Source organism: Topomyia yanbarensis, chromosome 3, assembly GCF_030247195.1.
Source record: "Topomyia yanbarensis strain Yona2022 chromosome 3, ASM3024719v1, whole genome shotgun sequence".
Classification (NCBI taxonomy): Eukaryota; Metazoa; Arthropoda; class Insecta; order Diptera; family Culicidae; genus Topomyia; species Topomyia yanbarensis.
Window position 1 is genome coordinate 125337765 of NC_080672.1, and position 24012 is coordinate 125361776.

Consider the following 24012-nt stretch of genomic DNA (forward strand, 5'->3'; position numbering starts at 1 on the left):
AAAAAACACGTTTACATTACTAGCCACTTCCTCATTTTCTTACCTGAATGACGTCAATGGATTGCATATATTATTTGCGTTATAAATTTTTAAATTATCTGTAGTATTCACCTTCTACAAATAAAAGGTCAACCTATCGTACCCCCAGATTTGAAAAACATAGAAAAAAGTTCCTTCACCTTATTGGAATTAGCTTGAATAATATTTAGCCAGGCATAAAATTAAAACTGCCAAAACGTTGACAACGAATGCTTGTTTGTCAAAATCAGTGCAAAAATACCATCGCACGAGCTCACCAAAAAACTGACCTTCTTGACCCCACTCTATTCTATGTATAGCGAGGACAATGACCTTTATATTTTTACTCGAAAAAATAGCATAGTTGGCAGCACTGCCGCTAAAAACGAATAGTTTTTCTAAACTCCGTGAACAATTTCTTTCAAAAAGTAACTTGTGGTTTGAATTAAGAGTAAATAGACCTGGAGATATAATGAAAAAACCAACATTCTACCAATTTGTCAAAACGGGGGGGGGGGGGGGGGTATTCCCATGGCTCAAGAGGTAGTTCAATTGGCACAAAAAATTGGATTTTGATATTTTGGCCCTAGATTTCCTCTAAATTTAGTTCAAATCACGTCGATTACACGTGTCTTGATCACTTTGCGCGGAATGACCCTTGAATAAATGACAATTTTGGAAAAACTATAGCTCTTTGGAACAACCTAATCGAGGGTAGATTTCTCATATAATTCTATTCCATTTTGATGTATTATATTCCTATATTTTGTGGGAAAATCTGGGATTTAGCACGATCGAAAGACTTCTTTTTTTAAAAAACGCATCAAAGCACGTGGTCCAGAGCAACTTTAATTCAAAACATTATTTTTTTCACGAAGTCTGTTAATTCTGCGTTCTTATTGTTCCTAAAGCTATTGCAATGCGCAAAAATTCTTTAGCAGACTATAAACAAAATACAATGTGAAAAAATACTTCTTGATCAAATATTGTTCTAGACCAGTGCACAGTAGTCCCAAATGCAAATTTAGCCGGAATTTTAACTTTTTGCTAAAATTAAATGACTTTGCCTTACAACATGTTTGGCAAAGTTGTTGTACTTTGCAAGGCCCTTCTTATTGTTTAAACCGATGCTAGGGTGGTTCTAAATTTAGCAATATTTACAATAGAACTTTTTAACGGTTTGAGATAGAGCTTTACCAACGACACGACTAGACACTTGCATTCCGAAACTGTATCTCAAATCTGACTACCCCTCAGTGACTCAGGTAACTGGAAATGTCAAATTTGATGTTTGCTTAAAATATTCATGAAACTAGCAGCTCTGACGAATCTGTTGCTATATTTTTTTTCTAATAACAGTAACCCACGGTTACAATATTGTGACTATAAATAAACTGGTTGGAATCTTCAATTCTTTAAAATTAATTTTATGATTATTGGTGAACAAATAAGCTTCCCGGCGCCGAATTTGCTCATTCCAGAGGTCAATCAGCTTGGGTGCGGAGAGAAAATGGTATCAGCTAACGAGAATCAACTGCGCTACGATGGCCGAGTGGTGGTCGTTACCGGTGCCGGTGCTGGTCTAGGTCGCGAATATGCCTTGCTGTTCGGTTCCCGCGGTGCAAAGGTTGTGGTGAATGATTTGGGTGGCAGTTTTCACGGTCAGGGCAAATCGAATGCAGCCGATAATGTGGTACAGGAAATCCGAGCGGCTGGCGGAACCGCGGTTCCAGATTACAACTCCGTAGTGGATGGGGATAAAATTATTCAGACTGCAATGGAAGCATTTGGCCGTGTTGATGTTTTGATTAACAATGCTGGAATTTTGCGAGACAAGAGTCTTGCTCGCATTTCCGATGAGGACTGGAATCTTATTCATGATGTGCACTTGGAAGGTAGTTTCCTAACGACGCGAGCTGCCTGGGCGATCATGAAAAAAACAGAACTATGGTCGAATAATTATGACATCCAGCAACTCCGGTGTCTATGGAAATTTCGGCCAAGCCAATTATAGTGCCGCCAAACAAGGATTGGTCGGGTTAGCCAACACAGTCGCAATCGAGGGAGCTAAAAATAACATTCAATGCAATATAATCGTTCCAACAGCTGCGTCAAGGATGACCGAGGGAATACTTCCAGAGGTTTTGTTCAATGAGCTTAGTGAGTTTTATTGAATTTAAAACTGGCGAAGTAAATTCATTTTTTCTTTGATTTTCAGAACCTAAATTGATTGCTCCGGTCGTTGCTTATCTGTGTCATCAATCCTGTCAGAATACGGGGGCAATAATTGAAAGTGCAGCTGGTTGGGTCACATAGGTCCATTTTGTTAGGGGAAAAGGATCAATTCTCCGTACATCAATCGATGATGATGTTACACCAGAGTATGTTAAGAGTGTTTGGAATAAAGTCACTGACATGTCGGATGCGAAACATCTTAATGCCATCAGTGAAGCCAGCATATCTTTAGTAGACGTACTGGAAAAGTTACGCGAGGGAAAGCATACCGAAAATTCCGTTACAGAAACATTTAAGTTTAACTTTAAAGTTGTTATAGCGCATTTTTTTTTATCCCTTTATGGGCAGCTAGGGCCGAGGGTGGTGGCTAACGGGTTTCATACATCCTTGACCTGACGGACAAAGCTATGGTGCCTTGAACACAGGCAACGCAGATCCAAGGCCATCATTGAAATGATAAGTTCTGCGTTTGAGATGTACTTCCCCCGGTTGCCAGACGAATACCTGTAATTATTACTTGTTGCTTTGTATGTATGAATCTAATGTTCAGTCCTGGGTGGTGTATGCGTGGAAGATGTGGTTTTTAGCGTTCGAGTCCAGGAGTGCATATCTGTCTGGGTTAGCGTGGGCGTTTACTAATTGTGTAAGTGTGATCGCTAAAGGCTCGAGCATATGAATGCCAGCGTGTCTCCAACTTTGCGTGCATACATCCGATTTTAGATCCGTGTTGCCATTTGCACATTCACGTGTATTTTCGAACGATCGCGCGCGGACCGTGAATCTAATAATTAATTTTCAGTGTATGGTAGAGAAACGTGTTGTCTAGTGAATCGGTCCAACTGAAGGCATGAGTCTAGGCTGATCGAGAGTAGAGAATTCCGAACGTAGCCGGTCTATGATCGCGCGAGTGGTGGGTTAATGCTTGAGACCGCGGTTGTAAAGTTATAGGTGCTGAAAAGTTCACTTAAGTAAAGGGGTGTTGGCGAAATTGCGAGCGTAGGTGTGTGTGGATGATTGAAATTGTAATGTAAGTTCGCGTTTTTGACCAGATTTGTGTTATCGCGAAAGTTAGGGGCGTTTGCACCTTTTGGATGTGAATGTATATGGGAGAATATGCAATTGACTGTGCTAGTGAATATCAGTATGAACCCAACTCAAGATACAGTAATAAAAGGAAAAATAACATGCCGAATGTTTCTTTTTTTAGGTCAATAACCGTGCAGTGAAAAATGCTCAAAAACTCTGAACTAGGCCCCATCGAGTCCAGTCTGTCCGTCTCGTCCTGTCGTGTCTGGGGTTTCCAGGTTACATGCATTCACCAGATGAGACTACCTTATGTCAGCTTACTTGTGCACTGGTTTCGTAGAATCGAGGCGATCATCGAAATGATAGATCCTACGAGTGAATGCACTTGGTCCAGTCACCTGTCAAGCATTTGTGTATTTGTGTGTGTTGAGATATGTGTGGAGCCTGTAAATAATATTTTAATACGAATAATATTTCATACTTCAAAACAAGAAATGTTACGCGAGGGAAAGCATGCCGAAAATTCCGTTACAGAAACATTTAAGTTTAACTTTAAAGTTGTTATAGCGCATTGCGCACATAATAAGTGCGACTAAAAGTGCGGAAACGTAAATAAAACTGCGCTTTTACATTGAATTGTCTTGGTGTCTATTACGCACTTATGTATTATCCAACTGTGCAAACGTGAGAATATTTAGGTCAAAGAGAATCCATTTTTCCCCGATAGTTTACTTTAGTCGCTGCTTGCTTCATCCGCTTCCTCCTCTTCCTCGGCGGATTCACTTGCCGACGCTTCTGATTCAGGTTCCGAGTCGGATTTTTCAGATTTCTGTTGAATAAAAATAATCAAATAAAACATTTCGAGCACAGTTACACTACACTGATGAAAAAAGGCTTAAGAATTTCTTAAGTCAGGACTTATGAACCTGCACAATATTGATTCCATTAGACGATTATGTATTTCATAAGTATGGCTAATGGAATTTGTTTGCGGGTTTTATGTTTATCTTATTGTCATCGTCACCGCTGCTACTGGAGTCATCGCCGGAGATGTACTCCTTACTCTTGAAGCCGCTTCCCTTCATTGCCGTAGCCGAAGCAGGTTTCTTGGGGGAACTTGCTTCCTTCTTGCGCTTCTTGGTCGCTTTTCCACCATCATCTTCGCTTGCTCCGCCGCCACCGTCGCCTCCTGCTTCCTTGTAGGCTTTCAATGCTTCTGCATACTCCTCCTTTGCCTTGGCTGCTTTCTGTTCCCATTCTCTTGTCCTTTAAATCCTTCCACATCTCACCACCCTTTTTGACAATTTCGGTGACGGAGATTCCCGGATTATCCTTCTTTATCTTCTCCCGACTTGCGTTCATCCACATCATAAAGGCCGTAGCCGGTCGCTACCAGCATCATCCGAGTCGTCATCGGAGGTAGATTCCACATTTGAATCAAACTCGTCCGCCACATCCGATTCTGCCTGGTTCGGGTTGAAGTCCTCATCGGTCGATTCTTCCGAATCATCATCGTCATCGTCATCATCTCGCTCCTTTGCTTCGGCTTTTACCCTCGCCAGATAGGCATGCGGTTCAGCCTCATTATCCGAATCGGCAAAGTCCTCCTTGTAGTTGCTTTTGCCATCCTTTCCAATGTTCTTCACGTGCAATTTCTTGGAAGAGATGAAATCGAACAGTTTCCCGTACTCTTCCTTCTCGATACTGCTGAACGTGTAGATGTTGCCTGCTTTTAGCTCGATTTCAAAATCAAAACTTCGAGTGGAGCCACCACTGCGAGCAAAGTTCACCGATGTGATTTCCTCGAAACGAATGTGAACCGGTGGCTTGTGGACGTAGATGAATCCTCGTTCCAGTGGGTAGAGATAACCTGCAGCTGCCTTGAAAGAACATCCAATTGCAGGAGTTCCCGAATGACTGAAAACGAGGCAAAATATATTTAAATTAAATTAGCCCGACTTAAGCCGTTAGGGATTGGGATTCAAATAAAGCCAAGCTCACCCGATAAAAGTTCCCGGTCCGATCAGCTTTCGGTTTATGATGACTTTCATAATCTTTCCGAGTACTTCGTACACCGGTCCAGCGAGCTCTTTAGTAAGTTTATCCTCATACTTTTCCTTCAATTCCTCCTCGGTGAAGGGTAATTCGATGTTTGTTTCCTCGTCCATCTGGAATAGCGTCACCAGAAAGTGGTAACGAGTTTGACCCTGCTTTGTCGGCGGATCCAACGAAATGACGAAAAACATTTGCCGGTTGTCCTTATGCGGTAGCAGGAACAACCGCAGCACCGACGACGTCGGTATCTTAAAATCATACGTCTTACCGTGCAGCTGGAAAAAGCTCTGGAATACTTTAATGTCGTAGCGACCGCGCGGTGTCAGGCAATGTATCTCTCGGAATATAGCAATTGCGTCACCGGCGTCACCAGACGCAGAAATTACGGAAGCCTGTCTCATCACCTGCTCCTGGAATGCTTCGACAGGGTCAATTTCAGCCGATTCCGCTGTTGGAATGTGGAACCGCATTTCCATCAAATTCACCGGAGCTTCATCGTTCCGGTGAAATTCGACTGTAACTTCGTTCTTTCCGGCATTACACTGGGAAACGATTCAGCGGGATTTCAAAGCTTGTCTTTCCTTCCACATCGAACGAAAGAACGCTACCTGTAAACATAAAATGGTTGCTATACAGCAACAGAAAATAAAATAAACAAAAAGTGTTGCTGAAAAAAATATTTTTTGGTCGTATCGAGGGGCGACTCAATGAACTGGTAACTGGCGGTAAATTACTCGCACACTTTCTCTTCAAAAGATTTCATAAAGTTTCAGGTCGTGTCGTTGGCTTTACTGTCTTAGATGAAGTTGTAGAGCAACACATTTTAGACAAATTTGCTGCAGACATGCAAGCTCTAGCCTTTAAATTTTCCATTGCACGAGAAATTCAAATGTAAGCTTTAGGGTGTTCCTTAAAAAACGGTTTTATCTCTGTAATTTTTTAAGTTTTTATTTTACGCTACCTTTTGGACAACTTAAAGATTATTTTAAGGCTCATAATTTGCTTTTAAACACCAACTACTTAACTTTTTCAAATAGAATTATCTTCGATTCGGGCACTCAACATTGAATACTATTGCTTTCATATCAAATAGCATGCTTTATAGTATAGATCACCAAAAAATGGCAAATACGATATTTTTTATATCTTGCAATATTTACTCAAAAAATTGTTTATTTTTAGTAAAAAGTATATATAACTTTCTAGCGAGTGAAGTTAGAGGTTCAATATATTAAGACAAATTGTTCTTCTTCAAAATATCTGAAAGTATTTCTAAAGTGATCTTATCAAAACTGCAAAAGTTATATAAAGAAAACCATTTTTTAAGAAACACCCTAAATTTTTTGGTAAATTTCTTGTAAAATGAAAAGTATACGACATGGAGTTTCAGTGTCTTCGACAAAGTTTATCAAAATTTCATTATCTTCAATTTTGTGGAAGACAGCAAAACTCTATCTCGAACCATTAAAAAGTTATTTTTCTAATTTTAAAAAATTTAGAACCACCCTACCCACTATTTAAAATAATAGAAAAGTATTGTAAAGTGCAATATTTTATCATGAAAACGAAACTACATTTTTATATTGTTCACCGTGAAAGTAATTTAAACATATTACAAAGAGTCAATTCATGAAAAACCAAATTTTTAATATAACTTTTTCAGTTTTCATTTTTTTACAACCTTTCCTTCAGATGTTTTTCAGAGCTTTTGAAGGCGAACATTTTCTTCTAATGCACCAAAACTCTAGCTTTTATTGTTCAGAAGATATAAGCACTTAATATTTCAAAAATAGATTTTTTAAATCAATTTTATGAAATTTTAAAAAATATCGCATTCGCCATTTTATGCTCAATTATAACTCTAATCATGTCCTTATTTATAGTTCAAAAAGAATTATCTTTTATTTGCACCAAATGAGTGATATTGTTATTCAAAACAACCCCATTTTTGGCGAAAAAGTGATCATAACTTTTCAACGCAAATAGCTAGATATATAGTGCCATGAAACAAATTATTCGCCTTGAAACAATCTTAAAGTTGTCTGAAGACTACCTCAGTTTTAAATGAATACAGCAAAAGTTATTGGAATAAAACTGTATTTCGAAGAAACACCCTAAGCTGCGACATTAAATTTATTGTAAAATAATAAGTATGACAGATAGAGCTTACACGTCTTCAGCAAAATTTTCCAAAATTTGTCGTTCTACAACTTCGCTGAAGGTCGTTTGGCTCTAGCTAGAATGATTAAAAAGTTAATTTTTTGATCTTGGTAAAATTAGAACCACCCTAACTGTTGTTTTAACAAAAAGAGGGGACTCATAAACTACGAAAACTTCTCCAAAGACTTAATAAGGCTAAGTTGATTAGTTTTAGTAAAATCTCAAAATTCCTGCTGAATTTGCATTCTGGACCACTGTGCAGTGGTTGATAGTTTTTTTTTTGAGGGAAATCTTTCGATCGTGCTAAACCCCACATTTTTCGACAAAATATATGACTACAATACATCAAACTGGAGTAGAATCATCTGAGAAATCTGAAAATGATAGAAATTTGAATCGCTTACGTTGCTTCCGGAGTACGTTGTGTAGCCAACCAAGCTCGGAGTTCCACCACGAATACTTATAATCTGTTTATTTACTGGTAGGTCCTTTTTCCTGAATCAATGGCCGTTGAGGCTTCAACAAGGTTTCGTCGAGTAAAATCAAAGTTAAGGTCCTCATTATCTGCATCAGAATCGTCGTCGTCGTTAGAGCACACATCAAATCTTAAAACGAAGGGCTTTTGGTGAGGGTCTGCCTTGGGTCGGAGGATGTCGGAGGCTCAATCAGTTCGAACACGTTCGTGTCGTTGACGAAGGGTAGATCGCGTGTCCGTCCGATCACCTTGCTAAGAGGCCAGATTTGATATAAACCATCAGAGACCAACGTTTCTGTGATAGCCGTCTCTTGCACCAATGATGCGTTTTCCGGAATGTAGTACTAAAAGCCACCGGAGATGAAGGAGGTTGTAATCAACTACAACACGTACATTGTCTCACTTGCTGGCTTTGTCAAGAATGCTCAGGACTGCAGAGGAGTGAACAAGGCACGATTTAATATCCATGGTCGTGAAATAATTCACAGCATTATGAAATATTATTCATGTATTCGTGAACTGTTTCATGTTTCCTAGTATATCAGTCAAAACTCATTATTTGTTCTCGTGAGATCGTTCCCAAAATTATAAAATGATTTTCATGTATTCGTGAACTAGTTCATGATTATTAGTATAATAGTCACAGGTGTCAAATTCGAAACTGATTTCAGGAATGAAATATCACGATAACGTGCATATAAATTAGGAAAACCGTGACTAAGATCCTGAGTATGTATGTATCACACCCATGACTAAAATATCAAAAATCGTGAATAGGATCCGGAGAACATGAACACAAATTTGAGACTGAATAGAATAGAATAGTGAAATACTGAATAGTGAATAAAGGTTTCGAAAATCGAGACCAAGGCCCTGAAATCTTGAACATAAATCGTACTATTCTGCCAGAAAAATCCAATAGCAAACTAATGAATAAAATGTCACGATAGCGTGAAAATAAATTACGAAAATCGCAACAAAGCCCCTGACATCATGAACATCGTTTAAATGTCGGTTCTTTTAGTTGACATACTTTACACAAACCAGTGTATCCCCAAATTATGAACAAGAATCGTAAAAAACTGAACATATTCACTCAATAAAGACAGACCCATCCAAACATTGGAATGTCACGCCTTGTATGTTTTTGGTGCGAAGTAGTTTTTTGCGAACACAAGCAGTTTCATGAATACGAGGTTTTTATTATCCATAATTTCAGGACCTTAGTCACGATTTTTGTAAATCGTTCAATTTCTGAAATCGTGGTTTTTTGTTCATGAATTTATGAACGGATTTTTTTTTCAGATTCAAGTTGCAGGGTCATGATGGAAGGAATAAAGTGTCTAAACCGAACGCCGTTGAGAATGTATGGGAAACATTCTTCATTGCATTGGATAACATCAGAGACGGATCGTGTAGACGAAACTCGATTACATTATCTTCAATGTGCATGCAGATTCTGATTCTAACATAATTGCAATATTTCATGTTAGTACTGAAAACAAAAATTTCTTTTGCGATTGCACTGTTTAATCCTATCATCGCAAGATTTCATATATGGTGGAATGGAAAGGTATGACTTCTTTTTCATGGTCTAACAATTCATTCAATTCACAAAATATTGGAATATATGTAAAATTTAATTGGAACCGTAGTACTAAGGTACAGCATGGGATTGACAGAAGAGAGTATAGAAAGGCGTTAAATATGATCTTATGAGCAAGATTAAAGTTCACCGATGACTTTACAATTTCTCTTCTACTGCAGGAGTCCGGAAATTTTGGCATTTTGATCAAATGCAAATAACCCGAGCTATATTCGTTGTTATAGGGTGATGAGCCTATTTTGGCACCATTAGGGAGAGGGTCGAACTATCTTTTGAACAACTTTAAAAGAAGCCATATTATCTATAACCTTTCTCAGTATAAAGTATCAGTGTACTGTTTCTTAAACATCTATATAATGCTTATTTAGCAGAATTGCCTCAATTTTCAGCATAAATGAAAATAAATGTTCCATTCTGTACATCTATTCCCACCTCAACGATCCAATTATCGCCTGAAGGGTGTGCCAATTTCCACCTCATCGAAAAACAATCTAGTTGAAACGCAATGCCTCATATTCCATTTGCGTCGATTCTAACTAGGTATCCAGATCATGGACGCCAACGTGTGATTTGTAAAACGAATCATTCTGCTTTTTTCAGCCGATCAAAACAAATGTAAACATCACGCACATCAATGAAACTCATCAGCTGTTAGTAGAAGAGCGCCCAGAATTGCGCACGCAGAAAAAAACCATTCGAAGGTTAGCAACTGGAATGACAAGTTTCACATCACACATTGCTTTCTCCCGATCCGAATTGTATGTGCAGATGAAAACAAATTATCTGCAATCTACAATTAGTTGAATAACTTGAAGTAATTGATTACTTATACCTGAAATTGCATTACATTATATTTACAAGTTCATGTTTTGGTTTGGCCGCACTGGTGATTCTTTTCTGTATGATGGATACAAAAAGTTGGTTTTGATTGTGGTAGTGTATCAGCAAAACATGCCAATAATAGGAACCCCCGTATTTAGTTTTATCCTATTATAACACTAGGCCTATTCTAGTGTTTGACGAGTGATTTTAAAGTGAAATTTTCGTAAAAAGATTCTCCAGCTAAAATAAAGGTATGTATCAGTGCAATGTTTAGTATATTTGTGCTAGAATAACGAGATATGAGGCGGCAAATGCTGGCTCGTGAATGTTTATTTTGCTAAGCGCCGTTGCATCCAGTTTCGGTTCACTACGTGAGTGAGGCGGATTAGTAGATATTTCAATAAGGTGATTTTGTTTTAATTAAAAGTTGGATTTAGAGGATAGTTCTAAATACATATGTGCACAACAAATAAAGAATAAAACTTGAGCTTATTTTTTCTCACCTGTTTTAGCCAAATCGATAGTGTCATTATCTCATATGCTTGGTTCGAAACCAAGGGGTACGAAATAGGGTCACAACAGGCTCTACTGCACATCACCCTACATATGTAATTTCAATATAAGCGCTCCTCTTCTCTAACGGGGGTTCAATTTCACAGTTCATGAAATCAACAATCGCAGTACAGTTACGCCACAGACAAAACGCATATAAGTTACTAAAAAGTCGTATTGAGCTATACAATCTCTAATGTCGTAACGAAAACAACGGTGATTTGTCATTGATTTCTACATTATTTACCCAGATGATCAACTACACATTTTTCCCGCTTGCCTTGTGAAATTTTCGTGACTGTTATCTTCGCTGAGAGAAAGCAAGATATGATGGGTAAAAAATAAACCTACTTTTTGGGTTTAAAATATTATTTAATGGATTAATATTTCAATATCTCAGTTAATCGTCTGAGAACATGATTTTCGTGTAAATTACACATTTGTGATTGTCTTTTTTAGGACTAAAGAGCTGTTCTACATATTCTCCAGATTCGTAGGATTCTGAGCATTTTCTGAAAAATATCGCTAATTGCACCTTCTTCTTTGATTTTTTTATAATTGAATTTTTGAATACTCAGATCTTTGAATTTTGTAACTTTTTGACATTGGATTTGATTGTCAGATCGTTAGATCTGACTCTTAGGATCGTTGCATCTTTTGACATCTTCGAATAGTTTGATCGTTGGATTGGTTTTTGGATCTTTTGATTTGAATAATGTATTTCACATGAAGTAATTTGGTCGAATGCGATAACAAAAAATCGCGTGCTCTAAAACGGTACAACCATATCGATATAGTTAGAGGGCATATTAAAAATATGACGAAATTATATTATTATGGAGCTATATTTTTACTTTGATTTTTAAGTGTCTTTATCTCCCATTTTGGAACATACAAAAACATCTAAAGAATCAACCATATATCAAACAAAACATCGATAGGGAGCCGGGCTACGTTATGAGCTATAGAACTGAAACTTGTAAATCGATTTTTATTTTTATTTCTGCCAAATGTGATTCTCATACGTTTCCCAACATTTGAACGAAACAGATCGTTTTACTTCACAGTAGTGTTCGGTGTGTAAGTTTCAGTGAGTGAAGGTCATCTTTTGTTCGTTCGTTAGCTGCCGTTCTGCTGGTGCCGGTAGTAAATCCAGTACATTGTTTTCGCTGGTGCGGAACAATCGACGTTGTTGCAGATAAGCTAAAAAAATCGATTTTGGGAACTCTCAAATCGATTGCTCATCCGATGCGATATCTTAAACCCGCTGGTGATTGAAAACTTCGAGAGGCTTAATTCTCAAACCCGTTTTATGTCCTTGTACTTCGACTACATGGTACAGAGCATCAATCCTTCTTTATATAATCCCGACCGTGTCCCTTTCTTTGATACTTCTGATTCAACTGTATTCTTCGACAATCCATGCAGGAAGAGACCCGTAGAATCCCGGATCATATACGCCCACAAGTGATCCCTAAAATATTTTATAATAAATTACGAGAAGTCGACCTTTGTTTGGGTCCCCAGATTACCTTTGTTTGGGTCCCCTCTCATTGCTCTATCCCGGGTAATAAAAAAGCCGACAGTTGGCAAAACTCGTGGAGCAATGGGGAACTTGGCCGATGGTTACATTCTATTGTCCCGAAGGTATCAACGAAGCCTTGGTTCAGGGGGATGGATGTGGGTCGGGATTTCATACGTGTAATGTCCCGGCTTATGTCCAACCACTACACATTGGGTGCGCATTTGCGGCGTATTGGGTTCACAGAGAGTAATCGGTGCGCTTGTAATGAAGGTTATCACGATATCGATCATCTTGTCTGTGTATGCGCCGGGTATTGTGATGCCAGGTCTCAGTTAAAGAATTCCCTTCAGGCCCGAGGTTGACCACCCAATGTCCTAGTTCGGGATATGCTAGCAAATCGAGATCTTCCCTATATGTCCCTTATTTACATATTTATAAAAACGATAAACATCCCAATTTAGCCCCTCTCTCTTATTTCTCATTTACAGAAGCTCCCTGTCCTTCCTTGTAGACCCGACCAGTGCCAGAGTCCCAATATACGACCGCCATCGCCCTGCATAGATGGAAGCTGAAGCGAGAACGACTCGATGGTCTGATAACTTTCCCGTGGGTCTGAAGAATACCATCCGCCAACCCGGTACTCGACGACCTACTGAAACTGGGCACTGTGTCGCTGATCTCCCGTTTGCCCGAAAGTTACAAGTTCTGCAATTCTCTCCATATCATCGTATACGCCTTCTCTCCCCTGTCCTTGATACAACTGCTGCTACACCGATGATGGACATAAGCCCCCCTTTCAATATCTTAACCAAGCACAAGTCTCCTTCAAAAAATTAAATTTGTATTCTGTATTCCTAGTTTTAAGATAGCTGTTAATTTTATTCTTCATTAAAACTATTGTCCCCCATCTTGTAAATAGAATTTTATCCCTAGTTTTAAGATATCTGTGAAATTTCTCATAAATATTTGTTCCCGCTTTTATATACCAAACTATTCTCCTAGTTTTAAGATAACTGTAAAATATTTCGTAAAAAACTATTTCTCCCCTTTTGAATTTCAAACTGGATTTCTTGTTTTAAAATTTTTCATAAAAAAAATCTTTTGTCCCTACTCTTGTATATAGAATTGTGTTTCTAGTCTTAAGATAGCTGTAGAATTCTTCCTCTCAATGTAAAAAAATATCTGAACATTGCAACCTCCTAGTTTTAAGTATTTAAAATGTAAAAAAAAACAAAAGAATTTGGCACCGCCAAGATAACGCATTTGTGCCTATCAAATAAACGAACTGAATAAAATAAATATGATTCTCTACCAGCACTCAAGCGATACCTAATAAATGATTTCGATGTTGTCAGAAGCCCTATTATTATGAACACTGAATGCACCTTGGGGCTGACAAAATCGGATCATTACTGTAATAAGAAAAAAAAATCTTAAGAGCTTAGAATGTTCAAATTTAATCATTTTGGATACAATAAACCAGTGAACAATCAACCAATTTGAATAACGCTCCAGATCATCAATCTCTCTAAAACGTCAATTTATCTACCAAAAAGCAATCTAAATAAAACCACAATTGGAGAGCCAATTCAATGTTAATGATTAGCAAATCGAGCTCGGCAAATCCCCCTCCTTGGTAGATGCGTCTTTACGAGCCGGTAGAATCTTTGAAAACACATTGACCTGCTTCGTCGTCAGATTCCCTACCATTCACATTAAGCCTAATGGAACCATTTCAAAAAGCCCTCTACCCGTAACGTTCAAACATTTCAGTATTCGACACCTCCCCAGTCTTACTCCTAGGTGTTTTGTTATGTTCGCGTGGATACAGTGTAAGCATTTCTATTTAAACCTCCACGGAAGCTTTCACCAAAATTGATTCATGACTTTCGGAATAACGAGGGGCGCGAATTCGGCTGCCAAAATTACCAATATTCCAAAGGATCCTTAGTGTAATGTTTATGTATCAATCTCAATATCTGCCTCACAGATAATACAACCATTGAATTGGTGTCGACTTATTCGCACTCCGAACCCATGTCACTCTAAATTGCGTTAGCTTTTCTCCATCTCTCTTCCGCAGAGAAGGTTTTAATTTCATTCCCAGTTTCTGGTGAAATCGAACCAACCAATTCCCTCGTTTCGCTTTCAACAACAGAACGAAATGGAAATGTGGTGCAATGTCGACATCTAGAGTGCAAAATTTTCTCCGTATCCAGTCAGAAATCATCGTGTGACTTGTGTGACACTTCTCTCATAAAGCTCGAATAAATAAACTTCTGTCGAAGCAACCGTTCGAACTTGTGAGCATGTTTCTGAATTAACCCGCAAACAGTCAATCGACTCAAACTCAACTGGAAAATTTTTCAGCGGAAAGTATACCACATAGCTACGGTCTGACGAAGTCACTGTGATTCAATCAACACATCGAGATTCAATTAGCGAAACTCAATTTCCGCTCGAATGTCGTATCACCTCCGTGGAAGACACCCAATTGAATCCGACGGGACTCGTTTCGTCACCAACTGGAATTAAAACAGGCTTACCTAGATGGAGCAGGGAATCTGTGTACATGAAAGTTTTACAGCCAGTTCGCGAACGAATCCCGTGATGGCTGGAAATTTGGGTTGACTTGTGAAGTATTCTGGATTCTCAGATATTTTCCAAACAATTAACTAGACTAATGAGCGAGACAAAACTTACGAGTGCTTCTTCTGTTAAACATGTTTTCATTTCCTTCCTTCCCCCCTTAAGAACCCATGAAAGTTTAAGTTCTGTTACTAACTTCTCAACCCATTTATAATTTGGTCGCTTACTTTTAATGGCATCTCTTGTTGTCGCAGCGAAAAAAATAATGATAGCGTTTTGATCTGGAAGGATTGTTTACTCAGCGTTGAAAGATTGATTGGGTGTCATAATTTGTCGAAGTTGGAGCGTGAGTGATGTGAGGAAAATTAGCACAGATGCGTTGAATTTTCAAAATCGTAAAGATGATCCAAATTCACTACAAAAAACATGTTTCTTGTTTGAAACGATTGACATTTAATTGTTGATAATTCATTGTTGAGAAACGCGAATAACTTATAAAAAGGGTATAATTTAACGAAATAAGTTGATGTAAAACTTTAAATGTTTCGAAAATGGTCGCATTGTGGAAGATTTCAGTTTTGTGTGTTTTGATTTGAAATAATATTTTGTAATAAAATTATAGTTTTATCTGTAAATTTGCATGAAATTTAAAAGCATGTTAAAATTTTTCCTTTCTCTTTAAACTGTTGTTAACAAAAGATAAATATTAAAAGACAAAGTTTTTTGCAGTTTATTTTTTTAACGCAAATTTTAGCTTTTGTGAAAAATGCCACTTTTCTTTTCAGTGTATATTTTTTCATGCGGAAGTTCAGGGATGTCCGATTGTCATTCGATTAATCGATTAATCGAATATCAGTTCAAGTAATCGAATAATTTTTAATCGATTAACTTCTGTTAGATAATCGAAGTAATCGATTAATATGCTTCGATTATTATCGCGATTATCAAAAAATATTATTTGTGTAATTTCACTTGAGCGTGTAATCTACCCACTGGGTTTTTAAACGTGAGCTTAAACAAAATTTTTTGTTCGTTCAATACTTTGACTTTGACAGATGACGCACTATCGTTTTTCGTTCAATTGAAGACGCTGAGTTCCTCTGGTACAAAGACCCGCCATTTCTATTATTTGTTTACGATTTATCTGTCAGTGTCATTCGTATCAAGCACGAAATCTATCAATGGACCTCGTTCGAGACGGATTCGAAGAGATTTTTCTCGGCTGGAGTGCTTATGACAGGTCCCGTGCTAGATTAGAGTAACACTGGCAGATAAATAGTAAACAATCGATTAAGATGGCGATTTTTTATTCAGCGATTCAGCTCTACGTTCAATGTCACTCTAGTCGAATTATGATCATTCGAAAAACAGATGAATAAGGAAACGAGATTAATTTAACCTACAGAGGTTGTATTTAGTTGCCAGCACTACTTGGGATATTCATACATATATGAAAAGTTCATTAATAATATATTTATTGCTTGAAAAAAAAAACAAGAAATGCTTTGCGCCTTCTAAAAGCTTTTTTAAATCTTGTCACTACACAAATAATAAAATTACATACACCAATTGATCTTAATTTTCTAGCCGTATCTCTTTATTTTTCCATCTCCTATAACTACACTAAGTTTATAAGGAGGACACAGACAATAGCTGGTTATGGTTTAATAATTAGTCTAGCAAAAAGGAAGTAATTTATCACCCCGTAAACTCATTTCTACGAATAACTAATACTAGAGATTTTAAGCACCAAAATAAAACTGTTATGTGGATACCAACCAATCATAAGGAGCGTGCCAGGTAATTAGATATTTCGTGCAACGTTTATTCGCCAATTCTCAAATAGGTTTAACTAGAAAAATTCTAGAAAGAGAACTGCGGAGAGGCAAACAGCATTTCTGGCAACGTAGGCCTCGGTATTGTATGGCAACACGTCCAACGTTATAAGGATAGGCAATGTTCGATTGGATTCGTTTTTTGACAGCTGAACCCGAATCCAATTGATACAAAATAGAGTCCCCGCAGTTCTATTTCTAGAGTTTTTCTAGGTTCAACGAGTTATTTGTTTTCACCGCTTGCCCGTTTTATCAGTTCATTCTTCCCGTTGACTGTAAGTTTCATGTTAGGCTGTATCTAAAGGCAGATCAGATGCATGTTCAAAAATCAACGAAATTAAATGCATTTCTTTCCATTAAAACAGAAATGTATTATGTATTTTGCGGTGCGTGCAATGTATTTTGCATTACGTGTAAGACATCAAAAACCTAAAAAAAACTTGTTTTAATCCACCGAGCGGTGCAATTGTGCCTTTCTCATTTCTTTAAACTATGGCACGGAGGCTTTTTATGTTCAACATAATTGTGGAAATGTCCATTACATTCTTAGTACACTTTGCACTTATACACAATGGCATGCCAGCCACGAACTTGATGAGCTACGTGTCGACGGTGAAACAAAAAAATATCATACTCCATTAGCCTAATCAACATTAGATCAATGTTATCTGCTTGCTAACTTATTTTGTCATGCGGGGATGGGTATGCGAGGAGGGCGAAAGTCCCATGAACGAACGACTCCCCAGCTTAAATTGGTATGCTTTGTAATATAGTGGTGGTTTAAAGATGATGGGGTTGAAAGGGAGGGGTATGAGGTGGTGGTCTGAGGGGTGATTTAAGGAGATTTTTAAAAGAGGGGAGTGAACAGTAGAGGGGGGGTGTAACCCCTCTCCGTAAACCATCAACTACGCCCCTGTTAAAGTCCAGAAACCTTATGCGAGTCGAAATAAAATTAGGTTGACGTTTTTCAGAGTGATTGCATAACCTTTCTATATGAGAAAGGCAAAAATGTGCAAAATCCAAAAAAGTGAATCTTCGTCAATTTTTTTTCGTGTTTGCATCAAATCTCGACGTTTTATGCACCTTGAATACATTTAGCATCAAAAATAAAAATTCTATTTTTAATTTTTCCTATAGTTTTTATGAGAAATTTCTGTGTGGCCGCACTCTGAAACCCGTAATTCCGGAACCAGAATTCCGATCGATCCAAAATTCAATAGCAGCTGAAGGGAAGGTTGCACCTTTCATTTGAGACTAAGTTTGGACAAATCGGTCCAGCCATCTCTGAGAAAAATGAGTGACATTATTTGACACATACGCACATACATACACACACACATACACACACATACACACACATACATACACACATACAGACTTTTTCCGATCTCGACGAACTGAGTCGAATGGGATATGACACTCGGCCCTCCGGGCCGGGATTAGGTTGACGTTTTTCAGAGTGATTGCATAACCTTTCTATATGAGAAAGGCAAAACTAGCCCTACATTCAACAAAACGTCGAACAAAGTGGATCAGCGTAGGACGTTTGTTGAACAGACTTTTGTGCGGGGAGCATGAAACTGATGCAAAAATGGAAATGAAATGCATTTTTCTAATTTGATGCAAATTTGAAAAACATTTCAAGAGTGATCTGCCCCTAGGGCTGTATCGATGATTTTATCAAACGTCAAGTTGCGACCATCCCATCGAGATAAGCCAGATGAGATAAACTAAAAATCAGCCGATAAAAAGTCTGATGTAATACTTAATTTAAAACATGTCCGCTTTAACCCCAGTAAAACCTTACAATTTTTTTCAATGTTTGAAAATAAAACCTTACTTTTCTCATGGCACCAAATATCAGACAATACTTTCCAAGTTTCTGTTCAGAATCATTTGTACGTGTCAAATTTAGCTTGTCCGAACCGAAGATAATGTTCTAATATAAAGACACGTGGATAGAAAAAGTATATTTGACTGCACAGTTTACTAAATTATTTTATCTGCTAAAAAGACACTTTAACAAAAGCACTTTTTTTGAGCGACTTAGTGGAATGTTATATTAAAAACATTTACCGATGTCTTCCGTTTTAATTCTACTATGATATGATAATCATAGTGGAATTAAAACGGAAGACATCGGTAAAAGTGCTAAAAGAAGATTGTAACTACTTCGCAGAGTGATCTGCCTTTAGGACGATAGACAGTCGATCAATGGCTTTGTGAATTTCAATCTATTAAAAATTATTCGTATTTTATTTGCACCATAAAAGTTATATAATATGCATGTGCATTAAGCCTTGTTGTTCGTATGTAAACATAATTAAATTCATGTCTTTTTATTACAATCTCAATACTCCTCCGCGTTACTTTCAAACGCCACCATATTTGTTTACGTTGTTCGATTGGAACCGTTTTTTTGGTTTGATTGAAATTTTTGGGTTCAGTCTTCGCGCATCTCTATATAAGCATCATCTCTGGTCCGGATTTTAATTGAAGTTACTTTACTGTTGTTTCGTTCAAAGCTTCGTTAAAAACAAAAACGCATCGAAATGCTGCAATCGTCTATAATATTTTCTGCGGCTAGTAATTTATTAAAACAATCCGGATTCAATACGATCCTTGGAATCGGGTCTGTTTCGAAAGTGTTGCTTATCATAAGGTGTGTATCAGTGAATATTTTGGCTACAATCGCCGCTTTCGTTGGATGCGTTTTTCTTCGAGGCTGTTTTTACTTGTGCGTGTAGAGTATTCATTGCTGGCTGATCCAAATCGAGATCGCCGATTCACGATAAATAAAATAAGATTTTTATAAGAGGTAGGCAATTTCTGTATTGACACAATATGCTCGTATTTTTTATCACAAATTTTTCTTCGAAATTTTAGGCTATTGGTCACAAGAAATGGTGCCACCGTCAGCTAGTAAATCGAAAATAAGCCCAGCATGGGCGTATTTCGATAAAATTGAGGACAATAAAGTGCGCTGTAAACTATGCAATTTGTCGATCAGTTACTGCCGGAATACAACAAATATGTTGAACCATCTAAAAAACAAACATAAGAGTCTCAGCCTACACACAAGATTAGCGCATCCAGATGCAACTACTGCTACAAATGTCGATGACGAGAATGGCAAAGATGGTGCAATAGCATCTGGTACTGATTCTGATTCGGAAATTGAAAGAAGCGATTGTCAAAAGGCTGCTATCATTCGCAAACAACAGCTACAGCCATCCATAGTGGAAGCTATAAGCCGTCCGTTAGCGTTTGCTGGTAAAAATCTCCACAAAGAAATATTTACAACTAAGTTAAACCTTGTTCACTGGTTCACGATTTCTTTCAGCTGATGGCCCGAGAGGAATGCAGGTAACGAATGCGTTAATATATTATATCACCAAGGATAATCTGTCACTGAATGCAGTGGACAAACCTGGATTTCGACGTTTTATAAAAACTGTGTGTCCTTTGTACAACTGCCCCCTTGAGACCCAGTTTACCAAGCTGATACATAATAAATACGAAACTTTGAAAGAAACCATCAGAAACCGCCTCCATTCAACGGGTAGCATTTGTCTAACAACAGATATATGGACCGAGATGATGAACGTTAAAAGCTACTCGAGAATAACAGGACATTTCATTCATGGTGAGTAATCTTCCATTATTGTTCCGTGTAAGAAGCCTGAAATCCCCGAGTTGTTCATAAACAACTTTATTGCTTGGTTAGCTGACAGGATCGAGTATCCATGTAATGCGACTTAGTCATTCATTCATAAATTACGTAACGTTTTTAGGGGGAGGGGGAGTTGATACGACAAATTGTGGCATGTTGTGACACATGGGGGAGAGGGAGTAAGCTAGATCGTTATGTAACATGTTTATACTGAAGAAAAACTTTTTTTAAACCTTCCGCCGCTTGTGCGCCGAGTGCACGCCGCTCTGAAAATCCAGCGAAATCGTCTTAGAGCACCAGCAACTGCTCATTTAGTGAGTCATTCATGCGGCCTCCGGAGGGTTAAGAATTTGTTATGTAATAGGGGTGGGAGGGATAGAGAAATTTGTGACAATTTGTTACATGGGGTGAGGAGGAAGTCAATTTTGGGCAATTTTTGCGTTATGTTATTTATGAATGGTTCCTTATTCAATTGAATACCGACATATATACCGATATGAAGACAATCAATGCTATGTTGAAAAACACATCGTAATACTTTAATGTTTCATTCAGACTTCCAGCTTATGTCTTGTCTGTTGGGAGTTATCAAGTGCGATCAATCGAAAACCGGTGCATACATAGCCGACTTACTTTTGGATTGCTGTAATGGTTGGGACATCGAGCTTGATAATGTGTCATGCGTTGTAACTGATAACGGCGCGAACATAGTGAACGCCGTGAAACTTCAATTCGGTGAAAAACGTCACCTTCCTTGCTTTGCGCATACATTGAATTTGATTGCAAGCAAATCTGTACCCTTGTATAACGAAGCGTATGGAGCATGTCTGGACCCAGTTATTGATTCAGATGATGAAGATGTTGACGAATCAGATATCGACGATGCTAAACATAATTCTCCTGAAGAAAACATGATTATTTTTATAAAGAAAATGAAGCGAATAATTAAATTTTTCAAGAAAAGTGAAACTGCGATGAGGGAATTGCGAAAGCTACAAGTGATAGATGGCAAGAAAGAAGGTCAATGTCTTATGCTCATTCTGGACGTCAAAACCCGTTGGAACTCAATCATGGCTATGATTGTTCTTACTGATAGCTGGATACGTGTCGAGAGTATTGCTCATAATTCCTAAAAGCCCCCCAATGTTGACTTCCGATGAATTGTCTGTTCTTAAAGAAGTGTGCAAAACCCTTAAGCGACTTGAAAAAGTAACAACTGAGATGTCACATCAGATTATGATTATCTTACATATTGAATTGCGTTTTGAATAATTTCAGAGTTACGGTAACATGGAACTGGAATCAAGGGAAGCCTTCTCATTGAAACAAAGAATATTACATTTTATTTCGAAATATTTCAAGGATATCGAAAAAGTAAGGATACTGGCAACCGCTACACTCCTTGACCCAAGATTCAAAAAAATCCATTTCGAAAGCGCGCTATCCGCATCGTCTGCCGTTTTCTTTGTTGGTAGGTGCAATTATTCATATTTTTAGGCCTCATTCTTTCATGTTTTTTTTAGCGGAGCAAATTAAGGATTTGGCAAACGAAGCGGCTTCAATATCCAGTGATGTTGAAAAAACTCCCGCACGAAATGAATCATTGGACGATCTATGGTCAATACACGATTCATTAGTAACGGAAGTGAATCGTGCACATGTTCCGGATAGTGCTGGCGGGATTCCGGTGGAATTACGACAGTACCTTAATACTCCGTTAGTGCCGAGAACCAGTGACCCGATGCTGATTTGGAAAGATATGCGAGCACAATTCCCGAATCTATACAAAGTAGCGGTTAAGTACTTCTGTGTTTCAGCGACCTCAGTTCCCTCTGAACGTTTATTTTCGAAAGCTGGTCAAGTATTGACCAAAACGAGAAATCGATTGTCAGGACCAAATTTGGACAAAATTCTTTTCTTAAATTCAGTAGATGATACAATGTGGTTTACCTAAACCAATATGACTTTATGTACAATTATTAGATTGTACGCTAGCTGCGCGAAATGAATAATAAAATTCGAAAAAATTCTGAAATGAGAAATCAACTAATTATTTTATTATAAAACGAATATTTTGTTCTAATAACTATATTACTCTTTTCAGAACTTTTTCGAATTTCCTTATACATTGGGATTCAAATACAGTTCTTTAAAAACACGCGCTTTGCATCCAATATTTATTAATTTAATCATCTAGATAATCGAGTAATCGATTAATTTGGAACGATTAATCGAACTAATCGATCACCGCAGAAAAATTAATCGATTATTGATTAATCGATTAATTTAAAAAATCGGACATCCCTACGGAAGTTTTCATTCTCTGCAACTGTTTCTCTTCCTTGCTGTATGAAATATGGTCATCGAACAATTTGTTTTTGGAAAATACTACATGCAAAAACTCCTACGTCTTATTAAAAATTACTCTTTTATTTCTATGTTTTAATTGCCGAAAGGTTCTACTGTAGACGAATTTCGCGCCAAGTCGAACAAATGTTGGCAGCACCCTCTCAGATTTTATGAAACTTTCTGTACATGAAAACTTGGTCACAAAAAGCCACGCATACTTTGTTTTTCCAAAAATGATCTAGACTGTCTGTTTTGTCAGATCTGGACGTTCGGATGGATCGAAAGCACACAACTATTCTATTGAATTAACCGTGCCTGAAAAACCCAGAACCAACCGCGCGCAGCGGGGGCTGGATGATAATAGCTGGGGATTTTGTCTTTATTTGTGACCCAATACATACATGTTCTACAGATAATATTTATAGCAAAACGGAAAGCGTCGACCATAAATTGCGTTCGCCGCAACTGGTGACAGCGGTGGGATACGAACCCACGCCATTTCTGACTGGTGTATTTTAGTTGGGGGTTTTGTAGGATTTTTCTGACGATTAAGGATGTCAACCGTTTCTATTGGACAATTTATAATAAATCTGCTATAGACACATTCCACGCATTTGTATCGCTTACCTCATGAAAATAAATCTGCTAATATAAGTAAAAGTTGTCCTGAAATATGTTGGTGTAGATTTAAGGCTTCCAAATCATAGATATATAGAATTTTTTTAAAAGAATTTTATGACGCTCTTCAATAAAAACCAGTAATACATTCAAGACTCGTTTTTAATAATTGAATAGATTTTCCCGTACCACACCGGTATGTTCGTAATAAAATTAATTTGGAGTCATCTTAAATGGCATTTTATTGTATACATATTGTACAAAGATTTCATCTTTGGACGCAGATTTTTTGAGTGAATGAATTGCCGTATAAAAGGGGGGCAAAAATTGACCATTTTTGCGTTGTCCCCTAACGCAAAATTCATGTTTTTTCAATTTTTCACGAAAACAATGCACGATATCTATGAAATATTTTCAGAAGCTATTTTTTTTTTTTTTTTTTTTATTCATTTCGTTTATTTGATAGGCACAAAT

At 37.6% G+C, this 24012-nt stretch overlaps 1 protein-coding gene and 2 pseudogenes across 1 annotated transcript; 2 read left to right on the plus strand and 1 right to left on the minus strand.

Moving 5' to 3' along the window:
- The first annotated feature begins 1224 nt into the window (after positions 1–1224).
- On the plus strand, positions 1225–2568 carry LOC131691714 (peroxisomal multifunctional enzyme type 2-like; annotated as a pseudogene).
- A 1437-nt stretch (positions 2569–4005) lies between these two features.
- LOC131691712 (FACT complex subunit Ssrp1-like) lies at positions 4006–6089 on the minus strand (annotated as a pseudogene).
- Positions 6090–19435: 13346 nt separating this feature from the next.
- On the plus strand, positions 19436–21704 carry LOC131687194 (zinc finger BED domain-containing protein 6-like). Its single transcript, XM_058971247.1, has 4 exons — positions 19436–19716; positions 19785–20171; positions 20242–20544; positions 21127–21704. Exons 2-4 carry the CDS (start codon positions 19802–19804, stop codon positions 21702–21704), a joined length of 1251 nt encoding a protein of 416 aa, XP_058827230.1. The 5' UTR covers positions 19436–19716; positions 19785–19801.
- The last annotated feature ends 2308 nt before the right edge of the window (positions 21705–24012 follow it).

What these genes read in the sequence shown, in the direction of transcription:
- LOC131687194 (XM_058971247.1), top strand. Translation starts at nt 19,802, where the DNA reads ATGGTGCCACCGTCAGCTAGTAAATCGAAAATAAGCCCAGCATGGGCG. An exon ending in CCGTCCGTTAGCGTTTGCTG is followed by an intron (nt 20,172 to 20,241) that starts GTAAAAATCTCC and finishes GATTTCTTTCAG; the next exon opens with CTGATGGCCCGAGAGGAATG. An exon ending in AACAGGACATTTCATTCATG is followed by an intron (nt 20,545 to 21,126) that starts GTGAGTAATCTT and finishes TGTTTCATTCAG; the next exon opens with ACTTCCAGCTTATGTCTTGT.